This window comes from Agelaius phoeniceus, chromosome 11, assembly GCF_051311805.1.
Source record: "Agelaius phoeniceus isolate bAgePho1 chromosome 11, bAgePho1.hap1, whole genome shotgun sequence".
Taxonomy (NCBI): Eukaryota; Metazoa; Chordata; class Aves; order Passeriformes; family Icteridae; genus Agelaius; species Agelaius phoeniceus.
Window position 1 is genome coordinate 15,844,624 of NC_135275.1, and position 22,669 is coordinate 15,867,292.

At 41.4% G+C, this 22,669-nt stretch overlaps 1 protein-coding gene across 1 annotated transcript in view; it reads left to right on the forward strand.

Moving 5' to 3' along the window:
- PTPRG (protein tyrosine phosphatase receptor type G) overlaps nt 1-22,669 on the forward strand; it is a 394,652-nt gene that overhangs the window by 329,218 nt on the left and 42,765 nt on the right. Inside the window, exon 14 of the mRNA XM_077184351.1 lies at nt 22,482-22,573. Coding sequence (XP_077040466.1) covers nt 22,482-22,573 — 92 coding nt within the window. The remainder of the gene's footprint in view (nt 1-22,481; nt 22,574-22,669) is intronic.

A 22,669-nucleotide genomic window follows, 5' to 3' on the forward strand; every position in this document is an offset into this window, starting at 1 on the left:
TTTCAGAAAGGGAAACATGGTATTGAAGTGCACAGCAGAGAATCCTTGTGCTGAAAGGATAACCCTCAGGGGGACAGGCGTGCTAGACCAGGGGGTCTTCTTTTCTTGCACAGCAGTACTTTGTTTTGGTGTTAGAAGAAAACATTATAAATCAAAACCAAATGACTAGAGGAAGCAGAAGAGACATAGTTGCTCTTGGCAATGCATTGTGAGGGTAAAACAAATTTTATTTTTGTTTTTGCTTTTTTGAGCATTTGTGGAATTAGATGGTTTGAGACCAGTGGTGACATAAGTGGAACAATGAAGCAGAGCCTTCTGCTTGTTTCCATCTCATCAGTACCCTATTATCCAAAATAAGGAGTTAGAGAAGTTGCTTGGGAAGGTTTGGCAAAGCATTAATTTTGTTTGGTCTCTTTGTGGCTCATTCCGCAATACAGCAAAGAAATAAGTTTTGTGAAGAAGACTTCTTGTAAGGAAGCTTCATTTTCTGTTCCCTTTATTTGAAAAGGAGACTGTCATTGTTTGATGAAGATTTCCTTTTTCCATCTGTTGAGCTTCCATGCTGTGTTTTAGAGACTTCTTGTAACTGAATATATTTGGAAATGATCTGTGCCATTTCTGAAGAAGACTCGCTTATTTGCAGAGGTAATTTGCTGTTCTCAGTTCCTTTTTCATGTGGATCCTGGACAAATGGTGAAAGAATATGACTAATGTTGAAGAGAAAGGGTCACTTCCATCTTTTTCGTGTGGTGGCTATCTCAATAATGAAAAGGGATGGGAACTTGCAGGCAAGCAGAGCTCTGAATTACCTTTCTACTAAAGTTTCCTGGATTCACTACTTTAAATGGCACTGCTGCACAAAGAGGCCTGTGTGATTTTAAGTTGGTAGAGTGGAAGATAAACTAGGTCAGCATAATGAAGCTGCAAAAATTGTGCTGCCTTTTATCCCAGAAAAATGAGGAGAGCACAATCACAGGGTGACCACGAGCCACGACATCCGCTGGGGGCTGTTGGTAGTTGGGCTCCCAGGGCAGGAGGGACAATGATTCTGCACTTTCAGTTTGCTTCTGTGCATCTTTGATTCCTCTTGAGGAAAGGCTGGCCTGGCTGATCCTTGAGCTGTCATGGGCATGATGAAGGGGACTGTTGCTCCCAGGACCTTTAGTGCTTAAATTGATTTCTTTAGCACCAAGTTGAGAATTTGAGTCTTAGCAGACAGAAAAGGTGAGGAGACCAGATCCTTGTTTTACTCACCATATGGATTCACCATTCACTTTTACAGTGGCACAATGGTGCTTCTTTTTCTGCTTTCTTTCCTTTCATACTGGTTCCAAAAATTGTGTGCTGTAGGGACAGCAACTGAGTGTTTCTGAAAACTGTGCCCTGGGATTTTGGGACCTTCACAGGAGCACTGCTAGCTCGTCTAGAGCCCATTAAAACGTGGGTGTATGAGGTGCTGTTTCCCAAACACTTTATTTTTGCATTTCTGGGCATTTGTTTTGCATCTGTGATTTTATACCCAGACTCAGTATCATGAGATCCATCTGCAGATCTTCAAGGTCAGTTTAAAATCTGACTTGGATTGTCTGCAGTCTTTGCCACTGTTACTCTCACAGCCTTTGCTATGAGCCCCGAGAGCTGCAGGGTGTGTTTGGTAGTGACCTCCAAACTATTTAGGGATTGAGTGTGACTTCAGTTTTTGCAGCAAGATGAGTTCCTACAGTATGCTGAGCTGTAATATTGCTTGAAACATGTCTTTTCTAGAACTTCCACTATATTCTGTAGCAAACTGAACTAGTCCTGAGTATTGACACTTAGGGGTAAACCCAGGGTCAGCATCACTTTCATCTTCACACAGGTGCAGGAGAGTCAGGAAATCAACTGAAATATTTTGATACACAGCAAGTTCTGTCATTTGGGAGGAAAATAACATATTTTAGGAGAGTGTTGTAACCTTCCACTGTTTGTTTTTCATTCTGATTTTTAATCTAAACACTACAATTCTATAGACTATGGTTTCAAAGGGAAAAAATAAGCAGAGAATATTAAGAAGCAATTAAGATTTTAGAGTTTAGCCAACAGCAACTTTTAAATGAGAACTAAATTATAGCCATTTCTCATTTTCAGCTAAGAGGAAGAAATTCATTCACGACTATAGCTGGAGAGTTTTCTTTTTCTTTCTTTTGAACAGATACTATAATTCACCTTGAATTATTGCCACAATCAACATCATGATCCCAAAGACAAAGTGGGAATATTGTACTGCATTTCTTATTAAATCAAGCTGTTTATACAGTGCTAATATGTTTACTTTCGGGGGGATTTTTGGAACAACGCAGCTGCTGCCTTTCAAAGAGCAAGCAAGCTTGCATGGCTTGTTTTATGGCTGTGTGTGTATACGAGACAGCTTAGGAAAAAGATGTCTTTAATTTTCCTTAGGCAAAACCCTATAGAATTTTGCAGACAGAGAGAGTTTTCTTAAGTTTTTCTTAAGCATCCTGTCAAATTGAACTGAATCATTGGGACAAGTCCTGTGACAGAGCCTTGTACTTCTCTGGCAGTACCTTTCTGTGCAGGAGAAATCACCCTGAGCACCAGGAGATGTGCTTTTTTTTCTGACTCAGTCATTGATTTCTGTGGGACCTCAGGCCAAGTCACTTATGGGTTGAGAGTGTTGTTGAACTCAGTGGCAAAGATCTCACTGGGAGCAAGCTCAGGTGTTCAATATTTCAGCATCTGAGTTCTGACACTGGTGAAATAGCAGTGAAGAAGGTTGGTCAGCTGTATTTGTAAATCAACTTGTAATATAGCAACAAAAGCTGCACTATAAACAACCCTCATATTTACCATGTCTAATAACCATGCCTCAGACAACTACCTTTTGGTGTTAAATTCTGGGGAGCTTGCACAGCTGCTTAGCTAAGAGAGTGTTAAAACTTAATTGGGAGGGAAAAAAAAAAACTTCTGCCTGTACCAGGTAGTAAAAAGCGCTGAAATTGTTATTTGAACCTATCTCTAGGTTCTATTTTATGAGTACACAATGTGTTGTTCATCTACTGTACTGATTGGAAAAGGAACATTGCAAATTTACAGACCATTGTAAAATTGTTTGCTTACAATGATAAAAGCTTCTTTCAGCTTACTCTAAAATGTTTGTGATTCTTCTCATTTTCTCACCCATGGAGGATGTTGAGTGGTAACACTTTCTAGACCCTGGGTGTTAATTTTAAGAATGCCTCAGATGCAGTTGCCTGAGTATTTATTTCAGCAGCAGCAGTTCAGGCAGGGTCCTCTGTTCCTGCCCTTGTTCTGCCCTCTGTGATCCCATTGCAAATGTTTGTACAACCATGTGAGGAGCTGGATTGCAAAATAATCCATGGGGTTTTTTTTTTTTTTTTTAAAAACTTTAAAAAAAATGAGAGGAGTTTTCATGTCCTGATTTAAACCAGATTAGCTCTCAGTCTGGTTCATGTAGTAACAGGACAGAGCTGTAGCAGCATAACTGAGGGAGCAGCACAGGGCAGGAATGAGAAGGATGGATGGGGATGCTCACCCCAGCATTGTCCTCAGCAATGCCTGAGGAGCACATCCAGGCACCTGCACTCATCTTGGCCATGGCAGTGCCCCAGAGCTTGTGTCACCACAGGCACTGAGGAGAATTGACAAGGACAAGAGACTTCCCTTCTCCATAGAGACAGGCAACTCCCCAGGGAGACAAGGGTAAACGTGGAGGTGAGTGGCATACCTGAAACTTCTTGCAGCTTCCATCTCTTTTTTTAGTGCCCAGCTGTGCCTTGCTCATACTGAACAAGGCATGCCTTTGTTTTCCTCTTGGAATGGCCACATGAGGTCTCATATGTTGAGGGATGGGGACAGGGCAGATCACTGCCTGGTAAATGGGATGCAGCCTAGCCTGATCTGGAGTCCTTTGATCTGCTCTCAGTCCAGGCAATGCAGGAAAAGCACTTCAGCTCTTACTGCAGAAGATCCAGGTTGTGTGAGATTTTGTCAGTGTCAGAGGCAAAGTTACCGACTCTTAGGCCCTTCTGTGTTTAGTATCTCAAAATGCTGCTCATTTTCATTAAAAGGGAGCAGGCCTGTGATCAGCTCCCTCTTATCCCAGTCTGGGATCCAACCTCATCTTCTCTGCTGACATCAGGCCCTCACTTTCAAACTGGATGCTCAGGACAGCACTGGTTGCTTGTTCTGGCTGTTGGGACCATACTTCCAGCACTCATCATTCTTCCTTTATGAGGAAAATCAATATGAAAACTTCTCTGGCAGCATCTGTGCTGTTTCATCCAGCAGGACACAGGTGGAGCCCAAGACCAAACTGGAGTGTGTCACTGCTGCCCTTCATGGTGTTGGCTCAGGGGTTTTATTGTCCCCTCCTGCAGGGGAGCTGAGCCCAGCTGGTGCCAAGGCTGGTGGGACACAGGGCTGGCTCCTTGTGGAAAGGGCTGAGGCAGAGGAGCCCAGGACCTGCACCTGCAGCCATCCCTCCCCATCTTCTTGTTCCATGAGCATTTCCCAAAAGGCTACTTCAGGGCCTTTCAGGAATCAGGGGAGTTGTCAGTTGTTATGGTAACAGATCCCCTGCTGCTGAATTGGCCCCAGATGCCCATTTGGGCTTTTGAACAGACTAACTCAGGCTCATTAGACACAACAGAGAGAGAGACAGATTTGCAGATGGAAAGTTGCTTTTTAAGCATGCTGGATGATCTTTTAAGAGCTTGACTGTGGAAAGGGGCATGTTCTCTCATTATCTGCCTGTTACTTTTACTCTTTTTTAATTAACACTAGGTTTAATTTTTTTGTCACAAAACAAAATTCTACAAGATCCCATTTCCTTTCTGGTGAGGCCAACAGTGGCCTGCCACTTTAGAAACCAACATATTTTGTCTTCAGAAAGGAAACAGCGTTTTGCTAAGCTTAAATAGAGATCAGTGATTTCCAGAACTATCAGGATATTGACAAAGCTCAGAAAATAGTAGTTTTAATTCTAATTATAGAGCATCAGGACCAAAATCAATAAGCACATTCCAACCCAGGAATGTCCCATTTCAAGGAAATGGGACTGTCTAGATTTTGCTTCAGACCTGAGCCATCCCCCTGGTGTTAACAGAGTGATTCCTGAATAACTTCTGCCAGCGACAACAGAATTTGCCATTGTAAATTTGAGTCCACATGACTGAGGAACCTGTATCATCTTAAATAGGTTCTCAGGAGTATGTAATTGCAGTATCAAATTGCTTCTTGCCAGATATTTGAAGCCAGCTTCTTCCTGTGTCCCATATGGCCAGCCTTCATCTGAATTTCATGAATCAGTGCTCTCCTCTCAGCTGTCCTGTAAATAAAAAGCAAATACAGTTTTATAGCAGGCTGATGTATCTCCAGGTATAAATAAGAGAGGACTCTGGGGTTTTTCATGTGATTCACCTTTTCTGCAAGGAAGATTGTGGGACAGGCAGGGCTGTTAGCAGACAGGGGAGGCAAATGCTTGAGTACATGGAAGGGGTCTGCAAGGAATCCATCATCTTTGGGCCCCAGATATGAGAGACCTTTGGCTTAAATTACAGCAAGAGGGAAATTTCTGTTGGACATTAGAAACAGGAAATGATAGGAAAGGCAATAAGGTGGTGGTCTATAGAATCTCAATCATTTCTAGGTTTCAGACAAGGTTAAGCAGCTCCAGTGAGGATGCACCACAGGAGTCTGATCCCTCCCAGGAGCTTCCAGGCCTGTTCTCCACAGTTCTACAGTGCCAGCTTTAAAGCACACGTGGAAGTGTGAGAAAAGAGGAGGGCTGGTACAGTGTGATAAATTGCCCTGTAAATCACAGGCCAGGAGCCTGCCTGTCACCCTTGAACTGAAGCTTATGGGTCAGTTGTGTGAACATCTTCCTGCAGGCACTTTAATGGAGGTGGCCTCTAAACTCAGTGGGAGCTGAGATGTGCATCACCTTTATTTGGAAAGATAATGTCAAGCATGCAGTCATGAGTCACAAAACAGGACAATATGTGCTCTGGGTGTGGAAAACTAGAATTCAAAATATCATGTTGGTGACCTTGAAAACTCTCAACCACAAAAAGTATAATTTTTATTTTTAATTTGCTGTATGATGTGTCCCATAAGAGCTGAGACATTCATGCTGTACTTTGCCCACAGGCCATCCTAAGGGGGTGAAGCTTGTGCAAAAGTCTTGGCAGCAAATTGGAAAACTGCTGTTGACACCTTTCCTCAGTGCTTTGTTTAGAGGTGTAGCAGAATTTCCCCAACATTTCCAAAAATACCTTCTTCTGCACAGAGAGCAAAGGAGAATGGGCAAGGGCAGCTGAGGTCAGGCAAGGAGGGATCTGCACAGCTGCAATCGATCTTACTGCTTTGTCTCTGTGGAACTAATTAAATGGATTAATTGCAGACATATTTTTTCCTCTGGAAATGCTTTCCCCAGTACTGTTGTAATAGTGAGGTCTGGGAAAAAAAGAGCAAGATTTTATCTGTGCAGTTACTGGTTAAATAGTTTTAACAAATATTTTTAAATATCAAAAATTCTTTTAAATATCAAAAATTCTTTTAAATATCAAAATATTCTTATTAATTTCCATTAAGAACAGGTTTTTAAGTGCTCAGAAATAATATGCCATGAGGAGTGTGGGTTTTCTCATAACTACAGTGGTAGTGGATGCCAGGTACCACTGGCATCTCCTACTCATCTGCTGGGTCTGTTGTAAGTTACTGTAGAGGAAGCTCTTATACAGCTTTAAAATTTTTGAACTCTGACTTTTAAAGCTGTGAGATATTTTAAAAGAGAAAAAATTTCACAATTTTTGTGAAATTATATCACTTTATAAAAGAAGGCTCTATTAAGAAATTGATGCACTCTTTTTCTATTCCCTTTCCCAGCTCAAAGAAACAATTTGCATCCTCATTGTCAATTGATCTGTTGCTAGTTAATTTCTTTCCTATAATATTCTTAGTATGTAAGAGTATGTGTTAAAGTGTATGCAGGTATCTCTGGAGTAGATTCACTCTCATAAACTGGTAGGTTCAGAGCTAGAGCAATGTCTCAGACAAACTGTGAATGAAATATCCTATAATACAGCTAGATGTACCCTGAGGGAACAGTATACCTCTGCTGTGAAACTGTGAATTAACCACAGCAACCGGATAAATTATATTTTTTCTCTCTCCTTGTAACCATAAAATATAGCTATTGAAAGGCCCTCTCCTGTCCTCAGTCCCATGGCAGCATTTGGACTAACATTAGCACCAGCTATTTCACAGCAGAATGTAGTCTGAGTGTAAAATTATAGGGCAAGAATATTAAATCAATTTGGCAACCTTTAGCTGCTTGGATAAATACTGGGAACCAGCAAACTAGTAAAATAATAACAAGCAGGGGTGAACTTCATTTTACTCTTCTTAAAACCTGTGCAATTTGGAGAAAAACAAGACTTTGGAATGCACAACACGCTGTGCTGCTGTTACAAATGTTGCAAGTACAGGAATTCATTCAGTTTATTGTAGAATGCTGAGTTGGTTGGTTTAAAAGAAAACAATTCCTCTATTGCTACAAACAGCATGTGTTTTACTCTGTTGACTTACAGGTTAAAATCCATTTGAGTTCCAAGTTTTAAGCTGAAACAGGCGTAGGCGGCATGCCTGGGTCTTGATTGGTGGGTTGGGTTGTTTCATATTTTGGAAACCCTGTCTTTTCCAAGAAAGAGCAAAACCTTTTTGAATTATCCTACAAATTTATAAAGTAGCAGAAATGAGCCAAATTTGAATTGTAAAAATATTGTTAATGTTAAAAAAAAGTAAAATAAAGACAGTTCCAATTAATGAGAAATGTTCTGTTCCCTGAAAGTTCAAAAATGTTTTATGTTTCTGATCAAATTATCAGTTGAATGGGTGGATTTCTGTGCAGTGATTCACTCTCCACAGCCATTTTTTAACCACCATCAGAAGGTTTCCAGTGAGTGCTGGTAAAATTCCTTACATTTTGTAGGAACCACATCATCATTAAAAATGATGATCATTTACTCTCCAGAGTCTTAAAAGTTTCCTAACTCTCAGTGTTCCTCTGTAACAGTGACTGGTATTGCAGACATGAAATGAAAGCCTGGAAGAGCCAGTGCTCACACCTGCCTTATTATTTCAATTTATTTTGTGGGGTTTTGTTTTGCTTTTTAATAAGAGCTTGGGACATAAATGTTCCAAAATTTTCTGCCCATTTATACAGCTCCTTATTTTTGAAGCATTCAGGTGTGCTGTTTCAATCAGGGAGTAAATGGGTTTGCTTTGCAGGCTCGGAAGAGCAAACTGCAAATGCTGGTTTAGTCACTTAAGGCTGAATCTGGACTTTATCCACAGAACCAACATTTAGACAACAGCAAAAAAAATATTCTGCTGGCCTAGATATCATTGCAGGCTTCATAATAATATGAATGAATGAATATAATATTTCCTCACTTTAAGAAACAAGCCTTTTAACTTAAAAATGCTTTTCCTGCAACCTGTTTATTTTTCAGCAGGCTTTTCTGTAGGTCTTGTGTGACAGAAGTCATGTTTTCTGCTAATACCTTGTCTCCCTACAACTGTACAATTGTCCTGTGTCCTTGTTCTATTTTTGGGGACCTGGAGGGGAAGGGAGAGAATGATGAACAGCTTTTCAAGCACCAAGGACATTTACTAGGTTTACATCTACCACAGTTATTCTGCACATGTTTATGGTATGGAGTGGTTTATAAACTTTATATTTATTAGCAGTAATTCCTTATTAGAAAAAAAAAAATTTAATAATTAAAGCACACCATTTGCATGCACAAATCACCATAGTTTGACTTGGGTTCTATTTAATACTGAATCTATCTAGGCAAAGCAATTGTATCTCTGTGGAGATCAATCCTAAAGAATAAAAGAGATAAAAGGATTTTTAAATAATTTGAGCAAAGAAAAGATTGTCTTCTTTTTCCTGAGACTATGGAAATAAAGTTTCTGCTTTCTAAAGGAAAATATAGTAATTAGGAAATTTGCAAATGGAAATTAGCCTCTGTTGGTCTTTGTCTTTATTTATATCATTAAATGCAGTCTTTAATTAGCATATATATTATTCATGTTTCAATATAATCCATTTTATAAGTCCAGGTTCAAATATAAAAATCAAAATGGGCTTGATGTACCCTATTGTTCACATGCAAAGCAGTTAACATAGATGTAAAGATATGAGGTGAATTGAACATCCATATTTCATAAGGATGCAGTCTACGTTTTCTGAAATTATGGCTTGAACTCTTATTTTTAACTTTTTCTCATTTGCATACATATTACTCCCTGTTTAAATGATGTGTTAATTCTATTCATTAGACTTCAGTGGATGCTTCTGACTCTCCTGATAATCAAGCACAGGTCCCTGGAAAGCAAATTATGGACTTTCATGTTGCAAAACCCATTGTAAACGTGACATTTATCACTGCAAAGCCAACTCCTGTGGAGCACTTGGCTGCAGCCAGGAGGGCAGAAGCCTTTTTCTTCTGCTTATGGCAGTGATTATCATTGGATAAGGAGCTGGCACCAGGTCCCCAATGGTTCTACAGGAATGGTTGGGCACTCCACAACTGCTCCACAGTCTCAATGGTAAACATGCCAGTTCAGTTCTTTGAGGGAAGAATTTGACTCAGGTCCTCACACAAACAGCTTCAAGAAAATGGGTGGTGAGGAATTTTCTGTTCCATAATGGGATGGTAGAGACCAGGATGGGGGGACCTGTCCTAGATGGGCTCTGTACTGTCTGAAGTGTATTTGGCTTTCAGAACTAGAGCTGTGGCTGGGGCTTTGCTGTGCTTCCAAAATATGCTTGTACTCCAAAATCTGGAAGAAGAGAGCCCTGAAAGCAAAGCACAAAGGTGACAGCAGTACAACAGGAGTCCTTTCTCCTTTCTCTGGTTTACTGAGCCTGTCGTGCACATGGCAAGAATCTGTGGGAAGAAAAGGGCCAGTGAAATAGTATTGGAGTTAGGTGTCTGCTGTTACATATTGATTTGCCAAGGCCCTGTCAGTTCATCTCTTTAATTTCAGGTGCAAAAGCATTGTTATCCCAGTGGCAAACCTGAGGTGATCATTTTGGAAGGTTTTATGCTGATGGGGTGAGCCCTTAGTGCTGCCACGCAGGGAGTTGCCATGTGTGATCTGATTAATAAAAAAAAGTTGATGTGAAGAAGAAATATTTATATTGACATCTTTGTGAGGAAATCCTTGACATCTTTAAAAGCCCACAAGTATAGTTTCCATCTGGTTTTTTGCAGAGCCTGGACCTTTTCAAAGACAGTGCTGATGTGCTGCAGGGAATTAGTTGAGGTCTTTGTGATAGCAGAAGGTGAGAGTTCAATGTGTGGTTTTGTCAGCCACAGAGCTACAGAGAACAAGTCCCCTGTTGTACAGCTTAAAGGCTCAGGTGGAGACTTCTAGAAAGAGACCTGTTGTCCTGCAGCTTGGTTTTATTCAAAGTGCAGAGAATAAGAGAGCAGAAGAGATCACTGCATTTGATGCACATTCTCAGCTGCTGCTTCATCTCCCTGTGTCTGGCTGTGTAACCTCACTCTCAGGATCTTTCTGCATGAGGAAACAGCTGGGCATGGCTGAGCACAGGAGAAATGATCCCATTTCAGCAAGCTGCAGCTGGGCCCCTGGGGCAATGCAAAATCTGTGTGTTAGTGAGTTGCTGTGCTGTCTGTAGGGTCTGAGCTTGCACTTGGATCCTCTCTTTCCTTACCAGTGCTTCCTTGTGCTGTGCAAGGGAATCCCTGAGCTTTACACCAGCACTTAAACCCATCTGCAGCCTCTTCTCTTTCACTCTCTGGACAGTGAGTGTTGAGTCCAGTGGGGCTTCTGCACTGTAAAGCTGGGACAGGCTGTGCTAATTTCCTGTGTGATGAGCACAGAAGAGGATTCTGAAGAAAAGGGACTTTAACCTTAGCCCACAGTTTGAGGTTATCCACAGTTCTCAATGTCCTGGTTTAGGTTTTGTTTATGTTTTATAAATGTGGAAAGTAGGCAGCTCACCTCTTTGGGGAAATGAGGCAGGGGATAAGCATTCCCCTTCCATCCTCTTGCCAGAGTTTTTCCCTTGGTGTGCCAAATACAGCAACTTCCCATCCCAGAGAGAGATGTATTGGCAACCTCACTCTCTTTTGTTCTGGTGTCTGGATTAACATTGATGTTGTCATTGCTCTCCAGCAATCTTGTTGTATTTACTGAGCTTTCTGCAAAGAATGAGTTAAATACATATGGGTTGAATGCTTTCTGTTACAACTCATGTTCTGTCTTGACCTTCTTGGCTTCACATATTTCCCCCTTTAAAGTTACTAGCTGTATCTAAGATCTTAACATGAGTGGGTCATTTTGTGAAATTAATATTAATGAGATGGCTGCTGATTGCATTGTGTGGGTAGAAACAAATGTTTTTATAATAAATGGAATTTAATATTAATTGAGTGGTTTGGAGTTAAAGCAGGATATAAAGTGACAAGCTCATGGCACAGCAAAATGCCCTTTGCAGGAATCCAATTAGAAGAGGGAGCAGTAAATTCTATGCAAACTTGCTATGATCACACAGGGGCAATACAAGAGTGGAGCATAATTTGGAACCTGGGACGTGTCCCCTTGAATGTCTCATAATGTCCATGAATCAACATTTAGCTACTATGTGGCGCCAAGTTTGCATTTTTCTGCTTTTTCCTGACAATGCTGCATCCCATGGCTCCAGACCTCCCTCTCCAGAGGGAGACAGTATGTTTTGCAATAAAGGACACATCAATTAATGCACGGTCCTGCTACATATCTGCAGGAGAAAAATGACTAATTTGTTAGCCTGCTGAAATTACTTTGCACTGAAAATCTTCTGCTGATGTAACAAGCTTTTGCCTGATCACTTGAAGCTGTTATCTTTGCCATTTCCTCAGTGAGGATGATCAAGAGTTGTCCCCTTTCCAAATTGCAGTGTTTATTCATGATTTGGAAAAATAGAAGGTTTGCTGAGATGTGCCGTAGACAAATGGCTAAGTCCTGTCTCAAGAAACCAAGTGCAATTATCAGATACATCTTGTGTTATAAAGAGTGATGTAAAGTATTCATTGAGTTTGAATTGTTCAAAAATAATTTCTCTAAATATTATGTATTGTTTTCATCTGGCAGATGGAGTTGCAGAAGCTGCTATAGCAAGAGTTTGTTTGTGGCATTTCAGACAACCTGGGTATTGTGTGAAATTGGCTTAGCAAGCCTCTAAAAGGAGGGTGCAGAATGTAAAGTGAGGGTGTAGGAGTGATAGCCAGGGCAGTGCTTCCAGGCTGATAAAGAAGCATGTGGGAAAAAAAAAAAACACAACAAGGAGCAAGTCAATTTATCCATTCTGTCAAAATGGCTGTGATCAGCCAGGAGGCAAATGAATAAACGGATCAACAAGTATTTCACACTTGTGTGTTCTCGACAGGAAATCACAGATCTGAAACCAAATGGCTGGGACAAAACTACCAGAAATAGTGGCAAAATACTCTGCTGTTTAGTCTGCATTTTCAACGTTTTTAGCTCACAAAAGTCCTTGAATTAAAGCACTAGAATAAAGCAGGAACTTGTTACTACATTTCCCAGATATAAGCAGAGATGAAAATATTTGGGGTGGGTCTAAACAGCAGGAGCTCAGTCCCCACTGGAATCTCCCTTTGCTGCACACCTGGATGTCTCTGGCTGGCCATGGTGATGGCTCCTGTCTTTTCTTCTCCCAAGCTCACAGTCTGATGGCAGCCAAAGCACACCAAAGATCACATCAGAACATGGAAATGAAATGCATGAGTACAGCAGGAGGAAAATTATGTGGATTGCTAGAGGTGCCAGATCTGAACAACTCACCTGGGAGCAGACATCTCGTATGTTCCTCCAGGACACTGTGTCTGCCAGAGCAGCCCCAGCCCTTCATGAGCTTCAAGAAAGGGAAATGCAGAGCCAAGAGCTTGTTTTTAATTACATATCTGCTTCTGAGCAAGTGCCTTGTGCATCCAGGCACATTTCTTCATTCCTCTAGAAACACATTTTTCCTATGATGTGAACTGCAGTTCTTGTGAGGCTTTTTTCTCCTTTTTCCCAGTCCACATTTATCAACACTGAAAGGTTATCAAGCACTTAATAAAAGATAAGTTTAAGGTTTAGAAGTAGTGCAAATAAAGAGAACAGTCCATAAATAGAAAATATATTAAGCTGTATCTGGTGTTAAGGGCTCTAATAATTAACACAGGTTGAGTGAATTTCTCCTGTTTTGCTTATCTGCAATGAACTTTTGTCCTGAATCAAAATGTTCTGCTCCTGTGATTGGTAGCTCTTTCTACACAGTGATCAAGACAACAGGAGAGCAATGTTTTATTTGCCTGAGTGTGTGCTTAGTGCAAAAAACTTTGTCATGAGGATAAAACTCGTTTCTAGTTTTCTGTTTCTAATTTTCAAAATAATTTCAACTTATTTTTTTAATGGAAAATCTCTTCTATGTCTGTTATTTTATGATTTTTTTGAATTCTTGGCTCTTCTATGTAATTAGAAGCCTGTTAATAGATATTGTGGTAACTTTTCTGACATGCCTAATACTTGGAATCCTTTTTGGCATTATCTTGGCATTTGTTTAAGTTGTTGTTGATGATGATGCTATTTATTTTGTGGAACATTCTCACAGAAAATACAGTGGTTTAAGACAGATGCTACTGAGAGAGTCCTGCTGATGTTGGGGACTTTTCATTGTGCTGTGTTAATTGATGTGGGTCTGTGGTGGCTGGTGAAGGGAGCCCAGTGGGGATGTTCACACCACACTGGCTGCCTGATTTAACCAGAAACCCCTTCAGCAGATGCTGCTGTGCAGCACAGCCCTGTCAGTGCAGAGCTGTGCCCAAGCCCAGCACACAAGGAGTGCTGGAGCAGTGGAAGCTCTCAGCACCTGCTTGGCTCCCTGGCATCAGGGAGAGGTCCCTGGGTCTCACTGGGTGTCTCTCCAGAGTGAGGTAGGGATGAATTCCTCATACTGCAGCACAATACACAGCACGCTAACTCCCAGTGGCCTGGTTCAGTGCTTGGCAGTGCATTGCCCCATATTTGTGTTTCCTTGTCACATTTGTTAACCTTTGAATGCAAGAAACTCATTAAAGCAATTCCTCAGATGCACACTCCAGGCTTCCCCAGAGCTCTCCGCTCAGGCCCTGATTTGCATCAGCGACTGCAAGAAGCAAATCTCCAAATGGGTTGATTGATAGTGAGATTAATGATCCCCAAGATTTCTGTCCAGGTTTATTATTGGGAGGCTTACAAATCTTTGCTTTCAGCGAGATGGGTGGGGAGGAAGGACCAGCTGGCTGCCACCCAGTCTGTCTGTATTAGTGTGATGAGGTGATGGACGTAGCCCTGTTTGAGCACCAGCACTAGGCAGTGTATTTTCAGTGTTCCTATTATCTACCAGGTACTAAATGATTTGCTCCTCTGTTCTTGGTGCCAGCTGCTCTTTTCTTTTCCTTTGTGCTGTGCTTCCAAAGGTGTAATGCCATTCCTAATTGTGTTTTAAACAGAGAGACCATGAAATTTTTAAAGTAGCTATTTCTTGTTCAAGTGGCCAGTGAAAAAAGCCCACTGTCCAAATACTCAGTGATTGAGAGAGAAAGGAAATAATCACTCTTTTAATATTTATCTTGGCCCCAGTTAAGCTAAACATGAATTATGTCCAGCAGTGTTGGGAATTTTTCCTAGTTCTCCCATGCAGTTTTAGTCCAGGTGCACATGGACACATGTGTTGAGAAAGATGAAGCTTCCCACTGAGCATTTCATTACATTTAACAAACTGGCATTTCTGCCTGAAGATGGGCAGGGACATCAAAACTGAGGAACAAGCTGTGCTTAAATTTTTACAAGACTTTTGTGTTAGATTCCAGGCTGAGCCTTGGGATACCTAACATACCTGTCAGTTGAATGTCCTGATGTCCCATTTGGAGGAAGAAAAGAATATTTTTTGTAAAGGAAATAGCAGAGCTCTTCTGTTTTGAGAGTAATTAGGTGGGAGCAATTAGGGACATTTATGTGAATATTTCAAAGAGAGACTGCTGTCTCTCTGTTTCTGTTGTAGTCCCCTAGGTTGGATCATCTCTGTCTTGGTTCTTTTATAACACTGTGTCCAATCCAGAGGAATTACACTTTGCATTTAAAATTACTTGCATTTTAATGTCCCAGTGTGTGACCCTGTTTTTATTCATTCTTTTCCTAAGATTCATCTTCCCAAAGGGAATTCATGCCCTGAAATGATAATATCAAGTATACCAAATTTTGAGATCTTGGAGGTGCTACTAAAAGCACCTCTCTGTAAGAGGCAATCTTCATTGATTGCTGTGGCTCTTGTGATTATGGAACAGCTCTTCACTTGCTTAAATACAGCTTTCTTTTATCAGAAAGTTTTAAGGCTCCTTTTTAATATTACATGATGTTTTAGGCATTGGAAGCACACATTTTATAGGAAGTGCCTGAGGTATTATTTGATTGGAAAAGGCACGTCTTTGTTTCCCTCTGTAATTTTCTAGCCTTTGTTATGAATGTTGCATTACATAAATACTTGGCTCAGGGAGAAGAAAATTAATATGGTCAGGCTTTCCTTTGGTTTTTAAAGCTGTGCCCAATGTTAAACCATTTTAAGATACCACCTAGAGGTATGTCTACTGGATTTTTGCCTGAAGACATGGAAGTTCTCAGTGGTAATACAGATAACCAAGGAGCTTGTTCTCTTGCAGTAGAAAATACTGATGAGTAAACCCATTCAGTCATCTGTAAAATTGCTGAGTGCATCCAAGGCAGATGTTGTGGGTATTGATTAAAGCAGGAGTGGAAGGTTTGGTACCTCTAGCCCTGTCAGAGGTCACCAGGAGAGTAATTAGCTACCAAGTGTCACAGGGCCAAGTGTCATCACAAATAAGGTTTCACCATTGCCTTTGCTGTTCTCCAGGGACACCAGGGTGATGGGACAAGGAAGCGTGGAAAACGTTTGTGCTGAGTTAAACTAAGACTTAACAGATGATTTGCAATTAAAGAGCTCTCTGAGTGCATTTCTGCACTGGCCACCTGGGTGCTCTCTGGTTGTGCAGCTGATGAAGGGGGAGGACATGCAGGCAGCCCATCTGTGGGGGTGTTGTCATTTCTTAACTGTTTAATTATTTGAATGCCCTTCTGAAAATAATGATGTCTCACATAATACCCGAGTTCAGTACTGTATGTTATATAAATGAGTGTCTGGGCCCTGGTGCAGGGTAGGATCTCAGAGGATTGGGAGAAGAGGATTTTTAATTTTGTGGAGAGCTGTGTAGTCAGCTGGCAAATTTAGGCCATAAATATTAAATTAGCTGTCCTTTTGTGTCAGAAATCCCTAGTCTTGTTTGCAGATCAATTTTTCAACTGGACAATTTTACCAGTGGTGCATTCTTCAGCACAAATGCTGTCTCAAATTTTTGTCCACCTTCTTTTTTTTTTCTCTTTCCATCTGCTGTTCCCTAGCCTTTTTCCTGTGTTTATTTCCCTACAATATTACAAAATATTGTGGTTGGACAGGTGATTAGCATTTGGAGACTTTTGTGGATCTGTGAGAATCAACTCCCTAATGTGAAAAAGCACTTCTCCTTGCCCAGAGGAAGTCTCCTGAAAGACACAGTCTACTTTGCACTGTTCTGTCTAGGATAACATGCCAAGGGCATGTATGCCATGCACTTCTGAAACTACCCATTACCATCCAGACCTCTCCAGGTGCCATATCTGGGTGATGCTTAACACTGCTCAAGAATATTTCAGGCAGAAACTGCTTTGTGGGGAGAAGGCAAATGGTCTTCAGGAGGGATCTGCTGGAAAATCAGCATTACTGTAGGGAAATTTTCCTTCTTTATCAGCTTTCCTTTATTCTCCTGGTTTTTATGCATCCTCCAGCAGCTCCAGTTTGGTCAGCATTCAGTGCCTTACTGCTCCAGCATGGCACAAGTTCTTTTATAACTTGGCTTTTGAATTCTGGTCATTAAGTATTAAGACCTGTGAAGGAAAATAACTGTAGAAAATTAGGGTAATATAAGCCATTTTCTGGCCAAAAATAATAAATGCAGATGTCTCTCTGATACAATGAATGTAATATCACTGCTCCATGCTGGTCACTTATTCATATTCATAAGATCAGCTTTTTTCGTGTGGTTTTCTTTCCTCTTTTTTTTCTTAACGCTTGAGTCAGTTTTATTGCTCATAAAAATCAGTGAGTGATGACCCCAGCTAGAGCAGTGCAGACTGCAGACAGCTGTTGTCCAGGCTCCCATCCACTGCTCTGCTGGTGACATGGTCATGATTTGCAGCACTTCTGTTGTTCTGAAGTCTGTGCTCTTTTCTGAGGAGTCATTGCCAATTCTGACAGTGACAAATGCTTGCCAAGGAATAGTGAAGCTAGTTTAAAGTGCAGAGCCATGTGTTACTAGTACACTTGACTGCATACATACTCTGGTTTTGGTGCCAGCAGAAACCAATCTTAATTGTGTCTCCTGAAAAACATGCAAAACAGTTCAATGGGAATCTGAAGCAGCTTTTCTTCTATTGAAAGTGGGAATGAATGTACAGAGGTAGTGAAAGGGGGTCGTTTCCTGTCTTTACATCCTTGTTTAGGAGTTAGTTGCAGACACCCCCGTGATGGAGGAGCATGGGGAATGAATGCCTGTATCCAGGTTGCATTTGGTAAAGACTAAGCCATGTCCTGTGCAGCCTGGTTTAGAGGTCCCTTACAGATCCTGGTCTGACTCTATTCCATCTTTCCTGTTCTTCCCACCAGCTAGAAACTCTGTGTAAAGGTAGGATGGCTGCAGGACTATTGGCCTCTTTGTCAACAAATACAGATTCTGCAGAGGTTCTGTCTGAGAGGCTGTTTCTGCATGAAGGGTGCCTAAAGGACAAGATTTGCCCTGCTCTGACAGCAGTGAATGGGCCTGCAGGACCCTCTCAAGCATCTGCCCCCAGATTGGTCATGCTTTAGCAGGTAATGACCCAGGAAGAGAGCCTAGAGCTTCTAGATGCTAGTATACAAAAATAAATTAATGTAAATCTGGCAGGCTTTGGAGAGGGAATGCACACTGCTCCAGCCAGCATCAACACCTGGGAGGACAAATGAAAAAGGAGCAATGAATGTGCTGGTAGCTTCAGCATGAGGCAGGGCATGGCTCTCAGGTGTCCCCAGAATGTGAAACATTCCCCTTTGGATTTCCTGTCCTGAGCCACTGCCCTGGTGGCTCCAGCAACCACTAAAGAGGTGATTGCTTGTTCCTCACCATAATCCTGGCTCCTCCTCTCCCTGCCCTGGCTGCTCCAGAGCTCACAGCTTGGGGGATGCTGCCTGTGCTAGCCCCAGCATGGAGGAGTAAAGGCCAGGCAGTGCCCTTGGAGCAATTCCCAGCACTCCCATTGTCTGTGCCTGAGCTGTGTCTGCATTAACTCTGAGGCACCACCTTCTACACAAAAATGAAATGCATCCATACTTTCAGGCCATTATGTGAGCTAGTTCTCCCTCTTAGAGAGGGAGTATACTCCCTTATAGAGGAGTATAAGGGAGAAGCTGCTTGAGCTTTAGTAACCAATAACCAAGGAAACCTGTTTGGAGTGTCAAAATCTCACAAGGCATTTCTTCTTATAGAGAAGTTAATCTGGTATTTTGCTCAGCAGAGATGCAACAAGCATTTAACCCAGCTAATCAGGACCATCTTTTGGCATATTTTTATGCTTTCATCATAGTAGTAAGGTGCTGCTGCTCTGGACTTTGCATCCTGTTAATTTGCTTTAGTAACTCACAGCCAGTATCTCTGCAAAAAGATTCTGGGCAGGGGGTTGTTCTCCCTCACATTGTCTTTGCATTCCAGACCCTGCCTCTGCTGCTTCTCTGGGGAGATGCTAATCTTGCAGTGTTTTACTTCTGCATTTGGGTCCATATGTGACAACTGTGTGTCTGATCACCACAATCTCACACGGTTATTGTACCCCAGGGAAAGAGAGCCACAAAAACATATGGGGCTAGAGAAATTGGTGTGCTTCACTGCTCACGGGCATGTTTCAGAGACAACAGACTCTTTGGTATTTCACAGAAAAGATATGGCTCCCCAAAATCTTTTAGATGTGAGTCAAGATTGGGATTTGTTTTTCTCAACCGGTGCTGCAGAAATGCAATAATTATTCTAAAATTAATGTTTCAGTTATTAAGATTTTAATAATCATTTTTGCCATGACAAATCCCAGTTGTGCATTCACTATGGACTGTTTCTATTAGGAAAAAGGGCCCGTTATTATTTTCTGCTGATAGTGTTGGTTTCTGGGGGAAATGGGCACAGATATGCAAACACCTGCCCATGTATACACACTGAGGTTAAAAGTTACAGACTTGTTCTTTTGTGAAAGTAGGTGTAGATTTGCACTTTGTCTAGCCCTGCATCCACTCCCCTCTCTCCTCTCTCCAGTGGCTCGAAAGAAGCAATTTCCTGCTCTCATCCTTTTCCTTTATCCAGCCCTCCCCATATACACACTCAGATTTACTGCAGCCTCTTGTAGCCTTAGCAACTGCTGCCACTTAAGGTTTGTATCTGGAGGAAAAGGTAATGGGGAGGGGAAATGCCAAGGGAAAGAAAGGAGCATCCTAAACTGGAGGAGGAGGCAAATACTGAATTGTCTGAAATGCCTCTCAGTAGCCTGGTTGGCAGCTATCAGTGTTTATTACTATAAACCAGACGTGAGTTTCCAAAAGGCTCCACTTGGGGCCAGGTGTTGTCTTACTCAGGAAGAATGGACATTATCCAAACTGGAGTCATCTGCCTGGCACCCCAAGATGTGTTCCCTCCTGGAGCTGCAGAGGAAAGATGCCAGAATGGGAAATAGACCCAGCAAGCAGAACTTGCTGGAAAATTCATTCAGCAAATTTGTTAAACCCATAAAAGAACTTCTAAAGATCTGAAACACAGAAGGGGTCACCAGGACAGGGATGCAATGGCCTGTGTGCAGTAAGCTCAGCTGTAGAGGTTAAACTTAAAATATTTACAGCTATTATGAACAAGTGGAGGGAAAAAAAAAAGTTTGAGAAACAAGTCTTCATGTAACATGCCAGTAACCAGTATTGTAAAGTAATGAAAGTGCTGCATTGCATATATACATTAGAGAAGAGTGTGATGTTTGTGACTTGAGAAAACCTTTAGTCAAAGTCTAAGGTCTTTGCAAAAGAGCTGCAGAAAGTCTTCCAGGACTAAAATGTAGAATTTTTAATTGCATTAATGATTGTAGCAAACTTTACTATGTGAAATATTAATTCAATACATTGTTAATCCAACATTGTGCTCAGCAGAGTTGTGCTGGGCTGGGTATTCAGCTATTGCCATCATGGGCCTTAAAATATTGCACAGTGTGATTATCTGACACATTTACATGTTTTGAGGCTATTAAGAAAAAGCCATCTTATGACTGTGTATAAAAACCTTAATGCCAGCCTTTCAGAGCCTCTGAGAGTATAAAGTAACAAATTTTTAAAAAAAATTGCTTTTCTTCGATATCATCAGCTTAAAAAAATCCTGTAAATCCCTGCATAAAGGTCTGTCTTTTTATCAAACACCTTTTTAAGGCCTTCATTACCAGGAGAAGCCATTCAAGGATTTCTGTAGTATTGACTCAAGGGAAAGAGCCCCAAATACATCAAAATCAGGAACATTTTGCCTGTTTCATATTCATAGTTTCTTCTTTATGTGTGACTGATTTATTCTGCTGCGTGCCCCCAGGGTGTTCATTGTCCAAAATAAAGGCTGCCAAAAAAAAATGAGAACAGGGAGCAAGTGGTGAGGCGGGGGGAGTTCAACCCATGGTTTTAAATGCTGTGAGACTACTGCACATCCTGCATCCTCGTGTGTAAATTCACCTTATGCTGTTTCTTAACAAAAGTATAGTCACTAAATATATAACTTCTGCAGAATGCAAGCCATCATGCCTGAAAATAGAAAGCTGCTCCCAGACAGTGACTGCGTGCTGTGAAATCCACACTCTCCTGCTTCTGTATTGTCTTAAGTTGTACTTGTGCTGCCATAGCTTGTGCTTGCATTACAAAGCACTGTGCCTGTGCACTAGGAAGTACAGATGCATGGAAAGCAAACACCTGTGATAATTTTATATCCTGGTTTCACCTAAGAGAGTGGTTTGGTTTTCAGTGACTTTTTTTCTCCCTGGCATGTATGGATGTTGGAAACAAAGGCACCACAAATGACTTTGCTCTGACGATGGGCTCTGCATGGAGAGCACAAAGCCTGAGTTGCAGAGCAGCAAACTGCAGGAACTGCAAGGCAGCAGCCTGGAAGCCACATGTGCAAATATGATTGAGCAAGGGAACCTGCAACTTGCCAAAGGCACAGTTCACCAGGCCCCCACAAACTTTGCCCAGGTGTTGAGGAGCAGTTGAAGGGTGACAGTGAGGGGGATCTTTCTGCGCTGGGGAGCTTTTGTTTAGCGCCTCGACAGATGAGAGCAGACCCTTCTCCTGCCACAATAGCTGCTCACACCAAGCAAGGCTCATTAAATATTCAGTTCCAGCCTCAAGCAGCTCATTAAGTCAGCAATGAGCAGTGACGCTGGCATTGGAAAACCCTGCCTCAGTTAACATCACCATGCAGAGTCTCCCTGGATCTCTTGATGTTATTCTACTCAGTACCTTTTCTGTGATGACCAGCTTGTGCTCTCTGCTTTGCATTAAATACAGGTAAAAAAAAGAGTCAGGTGGATTTAAGTTCTGCTCTTCATTGTAGGCCTTTTTAGAGAGGAGTCCTGGGGCCCAAGGGAAGTGTCTATTGGATTTTTGTGTACCAGCATATGTAATACAAGTTTGCAGGAGGAGGATGGGATGAAGGTTATATGACATTAGTGTTAAAAAGCAAACAAACAAAAAACCTTAATGTTTGAAGGATAACTTTCATAGCAGAACATCATGATATGAAGCAGTTACAGATGCTGTGGTGGTTGTTACACAGCAGAAACTTTTACATTAAGTGTATTTTCCCTGGAAATTGAGTGTGCTAGGTGGATTTCGGCTTGAATTGTATGCTGAATGTGTTTCTTGTGTGCAGAATTACTCTCTGAATTATGTATATGAAACCTGTTTTGCAGCCACTAACTTTTATTATTATAATTTCATATTCTATGGTACTTAGCAATAATGTATAGAGGCATTTATGATGGGTGGATGTCAGATGTCAGTGAATTAGAGCACATCAGAATCTGGAATAAGAATTGTAATTGTAGAAAACAAACATATGTTTTCGTGTATCAGTGTTTTAAAGTTATCTGAAAGTATGGAACAGAAATGGAGAAACAGAACATGTGCAAAAGTTTTTTAGAGAGCAATTTTTCACACCCTGATTTTATTTTTCTTTTTTCTTTAACAGAAAGTGTTTTCAGACTGCTCATTTCTATGTGGAGGACAGCAGTTCCCCCCGTGTGGTCCCCAATGAAAGTATTCCCATTATACCTATTCCAGGTAAGAATGCCTTAATCTCCTGTGTTTGTGCTACTTGGAGTCTGGATTAATTACATAAAGAAGGGAAGGTTGTGCTTGTGATAAATCATGGGGTTT